This window comes from Podarcis raffonei, chromosome 8 (genome assembly GCF_027172205.1).
Source record: "Podarcis raffonei isolate rPodRaf1 chromosome 8, rPodRaf1.pri, whole genome shotgun sequence".
NCBI classification, from domain to species: Eukaryota; Metazoa; Chordata; class Lepidosauria; order Squamata; family Lacertidae; genus Podarcis; species Podarcis raffonei.
In genome coordinates, this window is record NC_070609.1 from 10191272 (window position 1) to 10206596 (window position 15325).

Sequence of the window (15325 nt, forward strand, 5' to 3'; positions counted from 1 at the left end):
AGTGAGGTTACAGCAGGAATAGGCAAACTCAGCCCTCCTTCCGTCAGATGTCAAGGAGATAAACAACTATCTGAATTTTAGAAGGCATCTGAAGGCAGTCCTGCTTTTAATGTCCGATGTTTTATTGCTTTTTATCATCATCATCATCATCATCATTAATTCTGTTGGGAGCCACCCTGAGTGGCTGGGGAAACCCAGCCAGATGGGCGGGGTATGAATATTATTATTATTATTATTATTATTATTATTATTATTATTATTATTACTACTACTACTCCTGGTACCTCACACCACTTGGAGTGGGGTGGTGTGTAACAATACTGTAAGCACACCTGGCAGAGGTGTTGGATTATGCAGTAGGAGCTGGAGGAAGTAACAGAATTCCCATTGCTTTACCTAGCAATGGTCTTTCCCCCATCCTTCGGTGTTGCCTTCCCCTCTGTCCCCCAAAACACACATATATGCAGCTTTTGAAAGTAGAAAAAATATTTTATTGACAAATTAGGAAAAGACCCTTCCCCATCCTGTTTTCTTGCCACGGGATGAGCAGAGGGTGCTACTAGTACTTTTCAAGTATTGGTCCCACAGAAGCAGAGAAGGAACATCTGGCAAGACGATTGCAAGGGGAGGAGGGGGTTGGGAAGGGAAGGATCTGAGATCTCACTGCTGGGTGTTTTCGTGGGGTTTTTTTTAGGGGTGTTGGTGGTGGAACCCGGGAGTGCAAGGGTTAATACCAACAAGAGCGAAGGGGAAGCTGCCTTATACCAAGCCAGGCCATTGGTCCATTTAGCTGAGTATCACCTCCACAGATTGGCAGCCGTTTCAGTCTTTCCCAGCCCTGCCCAGAAATATCAGGGATTGAACCCTGATATTTTTCAAGTGGTGCATTTCATAGGAGGAGGTTTTCGAGACAAAGTTGCGTGTGACTCCCTCTTTCTTCCCAGTTGGCAATCTCTTTTGTAAGCTGGGCAGGAAGGATGGTCGGTCCTCACAGGCAAGATCTGATAGCCAGGAGGACCACTAAGCAAGCCAGCAAGCCACATCTCATCCTTCCCTCCCTTAATCATCTCACTGCCCTGACTAATCATCTCCACCTCCACAACTTCCTCTGAAGACAATAACCCGCCTGGGAATTTCTGGTATTTCAGTCCCTTAAAATGCACACGGTATTCCTCTTTCTCGGGCTCAAACTTTCAGAAAATCCCCTTGTTCGCCCCCTCCCAACTTCCTTGCGTCACCTTCTTCCCTCTCCATCACCAACACGTTACCATTGCACTTCCTGAAATTCGTTTGCCAAGAAACCTGGCAATTGGGGCCGCACATCCCGTTTTGCCGCCTGAGGCGAGATGGGAAAGTAGCCCCACTTCCCGAGCCGTCGTGCTGCCTCGCTGCTGCTGGTTGGGCGCTGGCGAAATTGGCAAAATCTCACACACTCTCCCTGGAAACCGCTGCTGCTGCTTCTTCCCCACCTACGGTGAAGGGGGCAGGATCAGGGGTGAATTTTGGCCTTTCAGATTCCAGCGGTGCCCTGTAAGAGGCCAAAATTCGGTGCCCGCCTGCCTCTCACCCTCTGTTGTGCTCAATTCATTTTGTCATGGTTGCGGCAACCCCTAGGCTTCCAGCCTAGTGCGGGGGAACCAGTCGCAGTGCCCTAAATCCCCCTCTGGCAAGACAGGGTGCTACCTTTAAATATTTGGCTGCTTCTGGCCTTGCTGGCAATGTTACTGAGCAGAGTAAGGGCAGTGTGTGGGGAGAGTAGACTGAGATACAGTCATACCTCAGGTTAAAGTTGCTTCAGGCTGAGCGTTTTGGGTTGCGCTCCACGGCGACCCGGAAGTAACAGAATGCGTTACTTCCGGGTTTCGCCGCTCGTGCATGCGCAGATGCTCAAAACGACGTCATGCGCATGCGCAGAAGCGGTGAATCGCGACCCGCGCATGCACAGGTTGCGTTCTCTTCAGGATGCGAACGGGGCTCCGGAACGGATCCTGTTCTTATCCAGAGGTACCACTGTATCTTTAACTTGTGCCTCCCAGCTCTTACTGTTTTGCATTGAAAGCACTGTCAAATTTGGACTACAGCGCTACCTTTTAATGGGGTGTGCAGTTTCCACCTCCTTCCAAACGTGCAAAAATAGCCCTGTTAGGTAGTAGCCAAAGAAGCGGCAAGAACTGAAAATGGAAGGCTGTTGGGACTGTAGTTAGGGGTCAAACTGACCGGCCCACCACAGCCCATAGGATCATCTCAGCTTTGTCATAGAACTGTAGAGTTGGAAGGGACCATGAGGGTCGCCGTGTCCACCCCCCCTTGCAACGCAGGAATCTTTGGCCCAACGTGAAACTCGAACCCACAACCCTGTGATCAGGAGTCTCATCGGTCAGAGCTGCAGCCCTCTGGGTCCCGAAGCCGCAAACAAGTGCCATTTTCGCGTCAGGAACCCATAGCAGCAAAAGTCTAGGACGAGTTGGCCCTTTGTTGCCTGGTGATGCACAGCATTGAGTGGGAAGCCCTCTGTGTACAGGGTCCCTCGAACTCCTCCTGTCAGCTGCCGCCAGGACCACTGTCTCTGCTCTTTGGCCACTGGCCTTTGAGGTCGGCGGTTGCCGGGGTCTCAGAGTCCAGCAGCGTCTGTGATTGGTCCACCTCCGTGCCCCGCGGGTGAATCCGATTGGCCTGGGGCGCTGCAGGCAGGGATATGACGGAATGTTGCATGCCGGCGGGAAGGAAGCAGAGGTGGTGTGGCGAATAGTTGTGGCTGGACGACGCAAAAGGGTAGAGGGTGGTGTGGAAGGCGGGATCCACCAGGCTCTCAGCCACTGGCAGGAAGAATTTGGGCATCCCTGGAAATCCCATTGGCTGCTCCGGTGTGGGCGGAGTCGGGCTCCTTTCCAGTTTCACCCCAGGCAAGGTGCCATGTGTCAAAGGCCCATTGGTTGTTGCGGTGCTCTCGGGCTTCTGATTGGCCGAATTGGGGGACTGCACGGCTCTGTGGGGTTTTGGGGTCTGGGCGGGGCTAGGGGTGGTGGGGCAGGAGTCGGGCGAAGCCCTCAGCAAGCCTGAAGGGAGACAGAAGCACAGAGGAGAATAATGCAGTCAATCCAACAGAAGAACTTAATTGGTTAAAAAAAGACAAATAACTTAAAATTCAGTGGAATTTAAGCTTTGCCTGTTACCAAAGCCTCAACACTTCTCTGAGATACTAAAGGAACCATAACATAATTTGCTACTTAGCAAAAGCTATTGGGGTAAAATTTTCCTATGGGAAATCATACATTAAAATCATAATAGCCTCAAAACAAAACAAAATGTGTACAGTCGTACCTCAGAAGTAAAACAGAATCCGTTCTGGAAGTCCGTTTGACTTCCAAAACATTCGGAAACCAAAGTGTGGCTTCTGATTGGCTACAGGAAGCTCCTGCAGCCGACTGGAAGCCGCGGAGGACGTTTGGGTTCCAAAGAACATTCACAAACCGGAACACTCACTTCTAGGTTTGCGGCATTCGGGAGCCAAACGTTCGAGTCGTAAGGCGTTTGACTTCCAAGGTATGACTGTACTTAACTTGCTGTCCTGTCAGTTATTGGTGAGGTGTTTTTTGGTGTGTTTTTTTTAAGTCCCCATTGGTTAATCAACTAAAGGTTGGGTTGATTAATCTACCAATGGCAGAGTTCAGCCCTACATGCAGGATACTCCCTGACCTCAATTTTTCTCGCACACCGCTCCCTATCTGGCATGCGTGTTGTGAGTATCTGTTGCCTCAGATACAAATTCTCACACCCCTTTTAATCCAGGACTGAGGTGGCTGCAGGATGAAAACATGGGCAGCTGTCTCGCACTTGGGGAGAGGTTACTCACCAGTGTGGACGGGTCGGATACCAGGAGAGCTGGCATTGCTGGTTGCTGGCGACGATCCCTCACGGATGTTTTCAGGCGGCGGCCCAGGGCGGGAAGTTTTTCCTCTCAGGATGTCAATCACCTGATGATGGGAGAGGCAGGAGAGATTTAAAAGTAATTCCCCAACTGCTCAGATCGCTCGCAAGATCTCGCCTTGAACACCCTGACATGTCTACAAAGTGCCAATTCACCTTTTAGATCTCCCAGGACTATTTCCTAACTTGTCAGTTCCCAATGCGGTGCAGCAGCTGAAACTGTGAGCAACGAATTGCGGGTTCAAATCTCGCCTCTGCCAGGAGCTCACTAAGAACCCTCAGCTCCCAGCCTCAGGCTTCCCTTCAGGCGATACAGGGTTAACAGGACTGACCTACACTACAGGGTAGTTGGATAACGCATGCGCAGTCAACTGAACAATCTAAAAATTGCTTAACAGATGGCAGGTGTTGGTGCCCATGGACTGGGATGACCAGTGTTAGAATTCCTGCCCCGTGATTGCAGTCATGGGATTGTTGTCTTTCACATGACGGTATATGTTTTGACTCCACAGAGTGGGAAGTGACGGAAACAGGATGTCTGTGTTACTGTGTGGGACTATTGTCCTTTGTTCTTTTTCTCTTTGCTGTCTGATGCTAGAGAGAGAGGGAGCCATGTTGCAGTGTTCCGTTTGTGTTTATATGTAAATAAAGTAGATTAGCCAAAATGATGAGTTCTGTCACGCAAACTGCGAAGACTCTGCAGTTCCTAAGTGTGCCGATGCCTGATGGCATCGGTCGCTGTGATGTTCGGGCTGAAGAAAGCTTATGAAGAACCGAATACCAAGCTGTGACGGAGGCATCATGAAGTTCCTCTGCCTCTCTCTGTATCCTCTCACCCTTTTATTCTTGGCCACCATCAAAGGGGTGTCATTGTGGTAGTTCTTCAAGCTGCCGTCCGCCCCGTTGCGCACCAGGAGACGCAGGGTTTCCAGAAGCCCTCGCCCACAGGCCGCATGGAGTGCTGTGTTGCCCCCGTACGACTGTGCATTGACGTTGGCTCCATGCTGCAAATCAGGGGAGAAACACAGATACATTAACAGAATGGCTGGGGCAGATTTGAGAGAATCTAACGCTCCCACATGGTTAACAATAAGAGAAAATCCCTGGCCAAGGAAGCCATTGGGGAAAACACTGGAGGACAAGGTCTGTTAGGTTTACTGGCACTGCAGAAATTTATCCGGTGATGCCACAGTCAGATTTGAGAAAATATAAGCGTCTCCACCTCCATCGTTCTGCCCGGACGCTGAGGTCCACCGCTGAGGGCCTTCTGGCAGTTCCCTCATTGTGAGAAGCAAAGCTACAGGGAACCAGGCAGAGGGCCTTCTCGGTAGTGGCACCCACCCTGTGGAACGCCCTCCCATCAGATGTCAAAGAGATAAACAACTACCTGACATTTAGAAGACATCTGAAGGCAGCCCTGTTCAGGGAATTTTTTTAATGTGTGACATTTTAATATATTTTTAATCTTTGTTGGAAGCCGCCCAGAGTGGCTGGGGAAACCCAGCCAGATGGGCGGGGTACAAATAAATTATTATTATTATTATTATTATTATTATTATTATTATTATTATTAGCATTTTCCACTTAAATATTATTTGTAGCCCTTTTAATTCTGAAGCACGCAGGCTGTTTCTCCATTTTGGACTGGGGTCTACGCAGCGCCAGCTGGCTGCCCAGCCAAAGGTCAAGATGCCACCGTGCCCATCTCACATACAAAAGCTGACCAGGCCAGCAGCTGAACCTTGTTAGTGGCAGGGCAACATCCTCTGGAGGGCACCAATATAACGGACTGGCTGGATGCCAAGGAATGGTGGGAGGCACCAGCTGGGGAACCCCCAAGGGGAAGAAAGCTCAGAGCCAGGGCACTGGTGGTAGATGACTACGAGTGGTTGGAGGGAGAAGACTGGGAGGCAACAGGGCTTTGTGAGCAGGAAGAGGCTGGGGCAGAGAGCAGAGCAGAATCAGAGGCAGGAGAGGAGGGGGACGAGGAGACAGAGATGAGGCCGGCTGCTGGAGAATCCAGGGAGTCTCCCTGCCTCCTGCTGCAGTAAGTTCCCCTCTCTCCTGGTCTGCCAGAACTTATTATTGTTGGGGGGCACGCGGGGGTTTCCTACAGGATTGTTTTTGTTTTTAATATGTATTTTGTGATTTTATATTGTGATTTTATGTCAAAACTGCCCTGATACAAATTTAATAGATGTAATACAAACTACATCATAGAAACAAGAACAATCCAATAGCCTCCCCCCCACCACACATTTTAAAAGGGCATTGGATAAGCCAAAGGCTGAGTTAAAGAATAATATTTTTGCCTGGCGCCTAAAGGTTTATAATGAAGGCACCAGGCAAGCCTTTCTAGGGAGAGCAATTCCACAAATGTAGAGAGATGACGAGGGCAGAGCAAAGGCCTAGGACCCACGTACCTACGGGACCGCCTCTCCTGGTATGCCCCGCGGAGGACCTTAACCTCCACAAATGATAACATTTTGGAGGTCCCATGTCGCAAGGTGGTTAGATTGGGCTCAACTAGGGCCAGGGCCTTTTCAGTACTGGCCCCGACGTGGTGGAACGCTCTGCCACAAGAGACCAGGGCCCTGCGGGACTTGACATCTTTCCGCAGGGCCTGCAAGACAGAGCTGTTCCGCCTGGCCTTTGGTTTGGACTCGGTCTGACCCTTATGTTTCCCTCCCCTTATGGTCTTGATTTATCGGCTATTTCAAAATGGTTCCCCCCTCTATTTTTCCCCTATTACGTTTTTACTGTGATTTTATTGGTGTTAGCAGCCCTGAGCTGGGGAGGGTGGGGTATAAATAAAAATTATTATTATTATTATTATTATTATTATTATTATTATTATTATTATTAAGAGAGAAGACGAAGGAGCCTCAGGTAGGGTTGCCATATGACCAGAATTTCCTGGACCTGTCTGGGATTCCAATAACCGAATTAGCACCTGGGGGGATTTTGGGAAATCGTCAAAATGTCTGGGTTTTTTACCCCTCCCCCCCAAAAAGCTAAAAAAGCTTCTTTAAATATGGCAACCCTACCTCTGGTTTCTGGGGAAGGAAGGAGAAAGGAGCAGTGGGAAGGTGGTGGAAGAACCTTCAGTCCTTGCAACTGCCTCGTTGGGACAAGACGTACTGAGAAGAGTTGCTGCCATCACTAGGCCTGGGCTGTTTTGGTTTCTTTGAATAAAGAGTTAACCTCACTGACACCGGTGTTGTTGTTGTTTTTACTCTTATCTCTGAAATACTCCTGACTCCGGCTCCTGCCAGCCAGGCTGGCTGCTCTGCCCACACAGCTGTGCTCTCCAGCACCTCAATGCCACTTCCTGCCCTACAGAATCTGCCGCCTGACACCATCGCCGCCTCTGCCCAATGTTAGGGCCAGCCCTCAAGAGGTTTGCGTTCATTTATATGTGCGAGTGAGCTCCCCCCACCCCCATTTGGGACAGAACAAGGGTGCTCGGCTCTTACGAAAGGATCACAAGGGGTTATGTGTAGAGATGTGAGAGAAGCTTACCTGTAGCAGCAGTTCAACCATCTCTAGATTATCGTTCTCCACGGCATGCAGAAGCGGAGACCGCCCGCTCTTAATATCCTAGGGTGGGGAGAGAACCACAACGGTGCGAGATTAAAAATTTGGTCAAATCCTGCATCAGTTCTCAGTTTACGGGAGGGAGGATGGAACGGAATTCACAATCCTCTTTGTTATGTACTGAGTTGAATAGGATCCAAAAGGCAGCAGTCTGATTGGTCCTAGAACAATAGGATTCAGAATGCAGCAGTCTGATTGGTCCTAGAACAATAGGACCCAGAATGCAGCAGTCTGATTGGTCCACAGGAGCCACCCAATCCAGCTCCAGGTGGAAGTGAATCCGCAACCTGATTGGCCTACAGGAGAATCCCAGAATTAGCCAATCATGTGGGGCCCATTGTGTAAATAATGTATATAAAGCAGACATTCTGGGGGCACTTCCATTCCTCCTCACCACTATGAACTGAATAAAGCGCATGAAATCCACTCTCGACTCCGAGTATATTTCACTCTTCCTCCAACCCGTTCCAGTCCTAAAAACAGTAGCTTAGAGGGCCATCAGAAAAGAGTAAGGAGGGCCGGAGCTGCCCTCTGTCCTGCCCATAGCACAGAATGAATTGGGGGACCACCAGAACTATACATTTATAGCACCAGGATACTGTTCCAACAGAATCCCAGAATCCGGGGAGCTGCAGTTGGTGCTGCGAGTTGTCAGGAGAGCCGCCATTTTGCCCCCAAAACTACAATTGCCAGAGTGCTTTAACTATCAATCCCTCTTCCCAAGGAACTCTGGGACTTGTAGCTCTGTGACTTTGAAATTAGATTTGCATTACGAGGCGCTTTCTGTTCTTAAAGGTGTGTGGCTGTGTTGGGGGGGGGGAAACCTAACATATTTGTTAATTCTGCTACGTTCAAGCCCTGTCCTACTACGCTTCCTCGCTTTGGAAAAGCCATATGTCGACACCCTTGTGTACACTGCGAATGGACCCATTCACCGGCAAGTGTGTGCACATAGAAGGAATGACAGCTTAAACAACAACAAACGAAAGAGGAAGCTTGAATTCGGCTTAACATGGGTGGGGTAGGATGGATAACATTAAGTAAGGTGCAATCAGTATTTCCTCAATGCAGAATCACTTTCTGTCAAACTCCCTTTCAGTAGGCACTGTTATCTGTATCTAGGCACTGCTGTTGTGCCTCAAGAATAGTTCAATAAAATGCAAGGTGGTTTATTTTTTTTTTAAAAAAATAAAGATCTGTATAAATTTAAATGTTAAGAGTCAGAAGGGAGCACAAGGGTCATCTAGGGCTGTCATACGTCTGGAACTTTCCGGACTTATCTGGGATTCGTATGTCAGGAATACCGTCTGGGTGAAAATTGTTTAAAATGTCCGGGAAAACCTGGGTGTATGGCAAACCATGCTGGAAGTGTTGATTTTTTGGGGGGTGAATTCCCTAAAAAAATAGCTCAAAAACTTCATTTTTAAGGGAGATTTTGCAAAGAAAACTCAAGAACTTCTGTGGCTGGAATTTCACCCTTTGAAATATGGCAACCCTAATCTAGTCCAATCTTTAGACCCATGTGGGGATCGAACCCACAACCCTGAGCTTAAGAGCCTCAGGCTTTACCGAATGAGCTGTACACACATGAGTGTGTGATTATTTATTTATCCCTCACCTTTTCCCCCAACGAGAATATATAGTATACTCCTGCATGTTAAGGGACGTGGGTGGCGCTGTGGGTTAAACCACAGAGCCTAGGACTTGCTGATCAGAAGGTCGGCAGTTCGAATCCCCGCGACAGGGTGAGCTCCTGTTGCTTGGTCCCTGCTCCTGCCAACCTAGCAGTTCAAAAGCACGTCAAAGTGCAAGTAGATAAATAGGTACCACTCCGGCGGGAAGGTAAAAGGCGTTTCCGTGCGCTGCTCTAGTTCGCCAGAAGCGGCTTAGTCACGCTGGCCACATGACCCGGAAGCTGTACGCCAGCTCCCTCGGCCAATAAAGCGAGATGAGTGCTGCAACCCCAGTCGGCCACGAGTGGACCTAATGGTCAGGGGTCCCTTTACCTTTACCTGCATGTTACTGCACAGCTATAAACTGAGAATAAGGAATCCAGAGGCTTCCGTTTAAGAAGGATGGCTCAGTCTCCAGCCCTTAAGGTACATCTGACTGTAGTTTATATCATTTTTGTGTGTGTGCTTGTTCAGGTTTGCAAGTCTGCAGGGAGCAGCTGCAGCATTTTTAAAAATCTTGCACAGCACTTAGTAGTTTGGGTGGTAGTTTGAAGGTGGTACAACAAATAAGGGAAGCTTTGGGGAGTGGGAAAGGCTGGTTTCCATCTGTTTCAATCAGTTTGTACATCGCCCGACATTTGATGACCATTCGATGAGTGTGCGGGTGACCTTATTGCAGCACCCCCTGCCTGCCTCCGCCGATGGAAATGTATTGCACATGAGTCAACGCCAGAGGACATAAACACTTTGATTCATCTGAATTCTCCAAATTCCTGTTTTGAATTTGATTTTAGACTACTGGTTTTGTACTGTATTTTTGCTTTGACGAATTAAAAACAAACAAGCATTTATTTTTTTTCAGTCGAATGCCACTTAGAGAGATTTTAAAAAATACTGAGTTGTTTATAAGTGCTTTAAAATAAATAAATAAAGGTTCAGAAAATGGTAACCGACATGATCCAAGGGGATGATCAAGCATGATCTTCTTCATGCAGGGCATAGTCGAACTGTGGAACTACCTGCCACTAGAGATAATGATAGCCACCAACTTAGATGGCTTTAAAAGAGGACCAGGCAAATTCAGGGAGGATAAAGGCTAGGAATGGCTACTAGCCACAATGGCTAGGCTTAGCTTGAGGGCTTGAGTCACTTGAAGGTGACTCGGAAACTACAACTAATCCAGAATGCGGTAGCTAGACTGGTGACTGGGAGTGGCCGCCGAGACCACAGAACACCAGTCTTGAAAGACCTACATTGGCTCCCAGCACGTTTCCGAACACAGTTCAAAGTGTTGGTGCTGACCTTTAAAGCCCTAGACGGCCTCGGCCCAGTATACCTGAAGGAGCGTCTCCACCCCCATCGTTCTGCCCGGACACTGAGGTCCAGCTCCGAGGGCCTTCTGGTGGTTCCCTCACTGCGAGAAGCCAAGTTACAGGGAACCAGGCAGAGGGCCTTCTCTGTAGTGGCACCCGCCCTGTGGAATGCCCTCCCTTCGGATGTCAAGGACATAAACAACTATCTGACTTTTAGAAGACATCTGAAGGCAGCCCTGTTTAGGGAAGTTTTTAATGGCTGACTTTTTATTATGTTTTTATATGTGTTGGAAGCTGCCTAGATTGGCTGGGTTTCCTCAGCCAGATGGGCAGGGTATAAATCAGGGGTGCCCAAACTTTTTTCAAAGAGGGCCAGTTTTGATGAAGTGAACATTCGTGAGGGCCGACCAAAGTTGTTGTTTTTTAGGACTGAAGTTGTTGAGCTATTTTTATGATTTTACCCCAAGGTTGTTGAGGGTTTTTTTTAAGGATTGAAATTGAGCTTTTGGGGGAGATTTTACCCCAGGAAATAAACTGCCACAGGGGCCGGATTAAACTGACAGGCGGGCCAAATTAGGCCTCCAAAACGGACTTTGGACATGCCTGGTACAGTGGTACCTCAGGTTAAGAACTTAATTTGTTCTGGAGGTCCGTTCTTAACCTGAAACGGTTCTTAACCTGAGGTACCACTTTAGCTAATGGGGCCTCCCGCTGCTGCCACCCCGCCACTGCACAATTTCTGTTCTCATCCTGAAGCAAAGTTCTTAACCCGAGGTACTATTTCTGGGTTAGTGGAGTCTGTAAACTGAAGCGTCTGTAACCCAAGGTACCACTGTATAAAAAATAAAATTATTATTAAGGTAAAGTAAAGGACCCCTGGACGGTTAAGTCCATTCAAAGGCGACTATGGGGTTGCGTCGCTCATCTCTCTTTTCAGGCTGAGGGAGCCAGAGTTCGTTCACAGACAGCTTTCCGGGTCATGTGGCCAGCATGATTAAACCGCTTCTGGCGCAACGGACCACCATGATTGAAACCTGAGTGCATGGAAATGCCATTTACCTTCCCGCCACAGTGGTACCTATTTATCTACTTGCACCGGCATGCTTTCGAACTGCTAGGTTGGCAGGAGCTGGGACCGAGCAACGGGAGCTCACCCTGTCGCGGGGATTCGAACCGCTGACCTTCCGATCAGCAAGCCCAAGAGGCTCAGTGGTTTAGACCACAGCGCCACCCGCGTCCCTAAAATTATTATTATTATTTGGCTGGCCACTGTGAGAACAGGCTGTGGGACTAGATAGGCCTTTGGCTTGTTCCAACAGACAGGCTCTTCTTATACTAAGGAAATAAAGTGTGTGTGTGGGGGGGAAACAACTTGCTTGCAGTGATTAATCTGTGTTGGGTCATTTTCACATGCAAGTCATCTCCTGAGGTTGCAGCCAATGAGATTTGGAAGTTCGATGTTGAAATCTCACAGCCATGACAAGGCACCGTTCAGAGGCTTGTCTAGCAAATGGGCCGTGATGACCGAGCGCAGCCTCTCCCTGTGACTTGCAGGAGCAAGTAACTCTCCACACCTGCGGCTGTCTAAACAGCTCTTACGCCCTCAAGCAACTCCACCCGCCCTGCCTCGCTTGCCCAGGAACGCTGTGATGCCCATTTTGTCTCCGCTTCCTCCAGAATCCTTCCTCAAAGCCATTTCTTCTGCGGAGTTTTCGGCACAACACCGTAGACCTCCTACCCACGCACATGGCTCCCCTTTGCTTACAATCCATTCTCCCAGCGCCATTGCGCTGGATCTTATATTGTAAGCTCCTCGGGACAGGAACCTGCCCTCTTGTAAAACACTGTACAGTGGTACCTCTGGTTACGAACTTAATTCATTCCGGAGGTCCGTTCTTAACCTGAAACCATTCTTAACCTGAGGTACCACTTTAGGTAATGGGGCCTCCTGCTGCCGCGTGATTTCTGTTCTCATCCTGAGGTAAAGTTCAAGTTCTTAACCCAAGGTACTACTTCCCGGTTAGCGGAGTCTGTAACCCGAAGTGTTTGTAACCTGAGGTACCACTGTATCAGCAAATAAACAAGCTATGGAAACAGATGTACATTTGCTGAAATTTACAGTTTTACGCAGGCAGCTTTGCATGGAGTTGGAAGGGAGCCTGCGGATCATCTTGTTCAACTGCCGCTTTCCCATACAGGGATCGAACTCGCCACCTTGGCATTATTAGCACCATGCTCTAACCAACTGAGTTATCCAGCTCCTGGACAGAGTTCTCTCGAACCCTGCTATATTAGAGCTGTGAGCAAGGCGTCCTCTCAAAATTCTTCACTCCATTTGTGGGCAACTACTGGGTGGGGTGTTTTTTCCTGGAAGGGGGAAGGTGGATTTCACTGAATTTCTCAGAGGAAGGGAAATCCCCCAACAGTTTCTTGGGAGTAGGGCTCATCATTAGTCATGAGGCGAGGACAAATTCCTTCTTTCTTCTTCTGAGACTGTGTGTGTGGCCACAGTCAAACCATGTAAAGCATTATGATGCCATTTTACACAGGCATGGCTTCCCCCTAAGAATCCTGGGAGTTGTAGTTCCTTAAGGGTGCTGAGAGTTGTTGGGAGGGGTCCCCTGCTCCCCTCAGAGAGTCTCAGTTCCCAGAGTTCCCTGGCAAGAGAGATGGAGCGCTAAACCGCTCTGGGAATTGTAGCTCTGGGAGGAGAATATGGGCTTTCTAACAACTCTCAGCACCCTTAACAAACTACAGCTCCCAGGATTCTTTGGGGGGAAAGCCATGGTCGTTTAAAGTGGTACCATAGTGCTTTACATGGATGGTTTGAATGTGGCCTGTGTGTGTGTTTGTTCGTAGCCTGGGCCCTATTTTGCATCCTCCATAATGCCCCAGGCCTAGCTTTGTTGCAGGGCATTGTGGGAGGGAAATGGCAGCCACCACAAACATTGGAGAACATTCAGAGAAAATTCCACGAAATGGCCTTCCTCTTCTAAGTGGAGTGAGAAAAAGGAAACCTGTTTTCAGTTTTCCTCAGAACGACGTCTTCTGAGAAAGTTCAGTGCAGCTCCCGCGCTTACTTACCACAGCATCAACATCTGCCCCATGTTCTAGCAGAGTCAGAATAATGTCACGATTCTGGGTTCCAACAGCCACATGGAGAGGTGTAAAACCTGGTCAAAAAGCAAGAGAGAAAGAAATGAGACAACTGAAGAAGGAAGGAAATGTACATCTGAGGATTATCTGTCTCATGGAGGCAGGATAGTTCCTCCATATAATGAATAGAAAATGGGGAAACAAAACAAAATGATGTAGAAAACCCAGTAGTAATAATAATTTTATTGCTGTGGTTTAAAATGGTATTTCAGGATTTACATTTAGATGACTGTGACTGCTATATCTTTAAGGTCTCCTTGTGACTGAAAGCAGTATATAAAAGTGTATGGTAGTAATAATAATGATAATAATAATAATAATAATACGAAGGATCCTATGTTGCAATCATTTTTGGAATACTTTATACTATGGTTGCCAGATTTTTTTCAATGAATCCGGGGACACTTTTTTTTTTAAAGCTGAGTAGCAACAGGGAGTCAGTAGTGGGGATGGTGAGGCAAAAGACCCTGGGCCCAAGCACACGAGCATATTGTATAAAGGTGCAAAGCCCTTTGTTCGCACCCTGCCAAACATAAATGCGCAGAGTTGGGGGTAAAGTCAAGGAAAGTTTCAGTGTCTGCTGTGGCTATAGAGACTGAAACAGGAGGGACATGTTTTGTTCATTCATTCATCCGTTCATATTTATACTATGCAGATGACAAAATCAGCTGCCATGCCAAGTTGAAGATGTTGGCTTTGATCTCCAAGACCACCATTTTCCATATGGTCTACCAGGAACACAGTAATCTACAGGTAGAGGGGACCCCCAGAACTAGTAAAATTCAGCTGCCCAGGGTTCAAATAACACATCCATTGTGCTCAAACTGAGAAGCTCCAGCCCATGGGTGGTGTGACGATGTATGGAAGTTAATCAAAGCTCCGAATTTCATTAGGGCAGCGGGTCGGGGTGGGGTGGGAGTTATATCCTTGGGTCCTGATCAACACACCAACCCATTTCCCCACCCTCACCCCCGGTTCCTCATCCACGCTCACCCTCAAAGTTTCGCGCCTCCAGATCCAGAGGGGCCGGGCTCCCATCCAGCAACTCCTGCAGGCAATGGACGCTGTCGTGTTCGCAGGCAAGGTGGAGGGCGGTCTGCCCGTTGCGGTCCAGCACCATGGGCGATGCTCCGTGAGACAACAGCAGCTTCACCAGAGTTGGCTGGGCTGTGATGACAGCCAAGTGTAAGGGGGTCTGGAGTTTGTAGGGGACAAAAAAAAAACAACTCTTTGTGAATGCGGATGGCTGCTGGTTATGTATTTATAGAGGTCTACTATAAACCAGAGCCTAGGACTTGCCAATCAGAAGGTCGGCGGTTCGAATCCCCACGACGGGGCGAGTTCCCGTTGCTCGATCCCTGCTCCTGCCAACCTAGCAGTTCGAAAGCACATTAAAGTGCAAGTAGATAAATAGGTACCACTCCGGCGGGAAGGTAAATGGCGTTTCCGTGTGGTGCTCTGGTTTGCCAGAAGTGGCTTAGTCATGCTGGCCATATGACCTGGAAGCTGTACGCCTGCTCCCTCGGCCAATAAAGCAAGATGAGCGCCGCAACCCCAGAGTCGGCCACGACTGGACCTAATGGTCAGGGGTCCCTTTACCTTTACTATAACTAAAGTTCTTAATCTGGGCCCTCCGAGGCCTTCGTATCCGTCAAAGCC

General features: G+C 48.5%; 1 protein-coding gene across 1 annotated transcript in view; it reads right to left on the reverse strand.

The window, feature by feature from the left end:
• Positions 1–468: 468 nt before the first annotated feature.
• The window catches only part of BCL3 (BCL3 transcription coactivator), a 33511-nt gene continuing 18654 nt past the window's right edge, over positions 469–15325 (reverse strand). The window contains exons 4-9 of the mRNA XM_053397830.1: positions 14660–14861; positions 13595–13683; positions 7450–7527; positions 4764–4931; positions 3854–3974; positions 469–3056 (exon numbers count right to left, since the gene is read on the reverse strand). Of these exons, the coding sequence (XP_053253805.1) occupies positions 2542–3056; positions 3854–3974; positions 4764–4931; positions 7450–7527; positions 13595–13683; positions 14660–14861 (1173 nt within the window). The 3' untranslated portion in view covers positions 469–2541. The remainder of the gene's footprint in view (positions 3057–3853; positions 3975–4763; positions 4932–7449; positions 7528–13594; positions 13684–14659; positions 14862–15325) is intronic.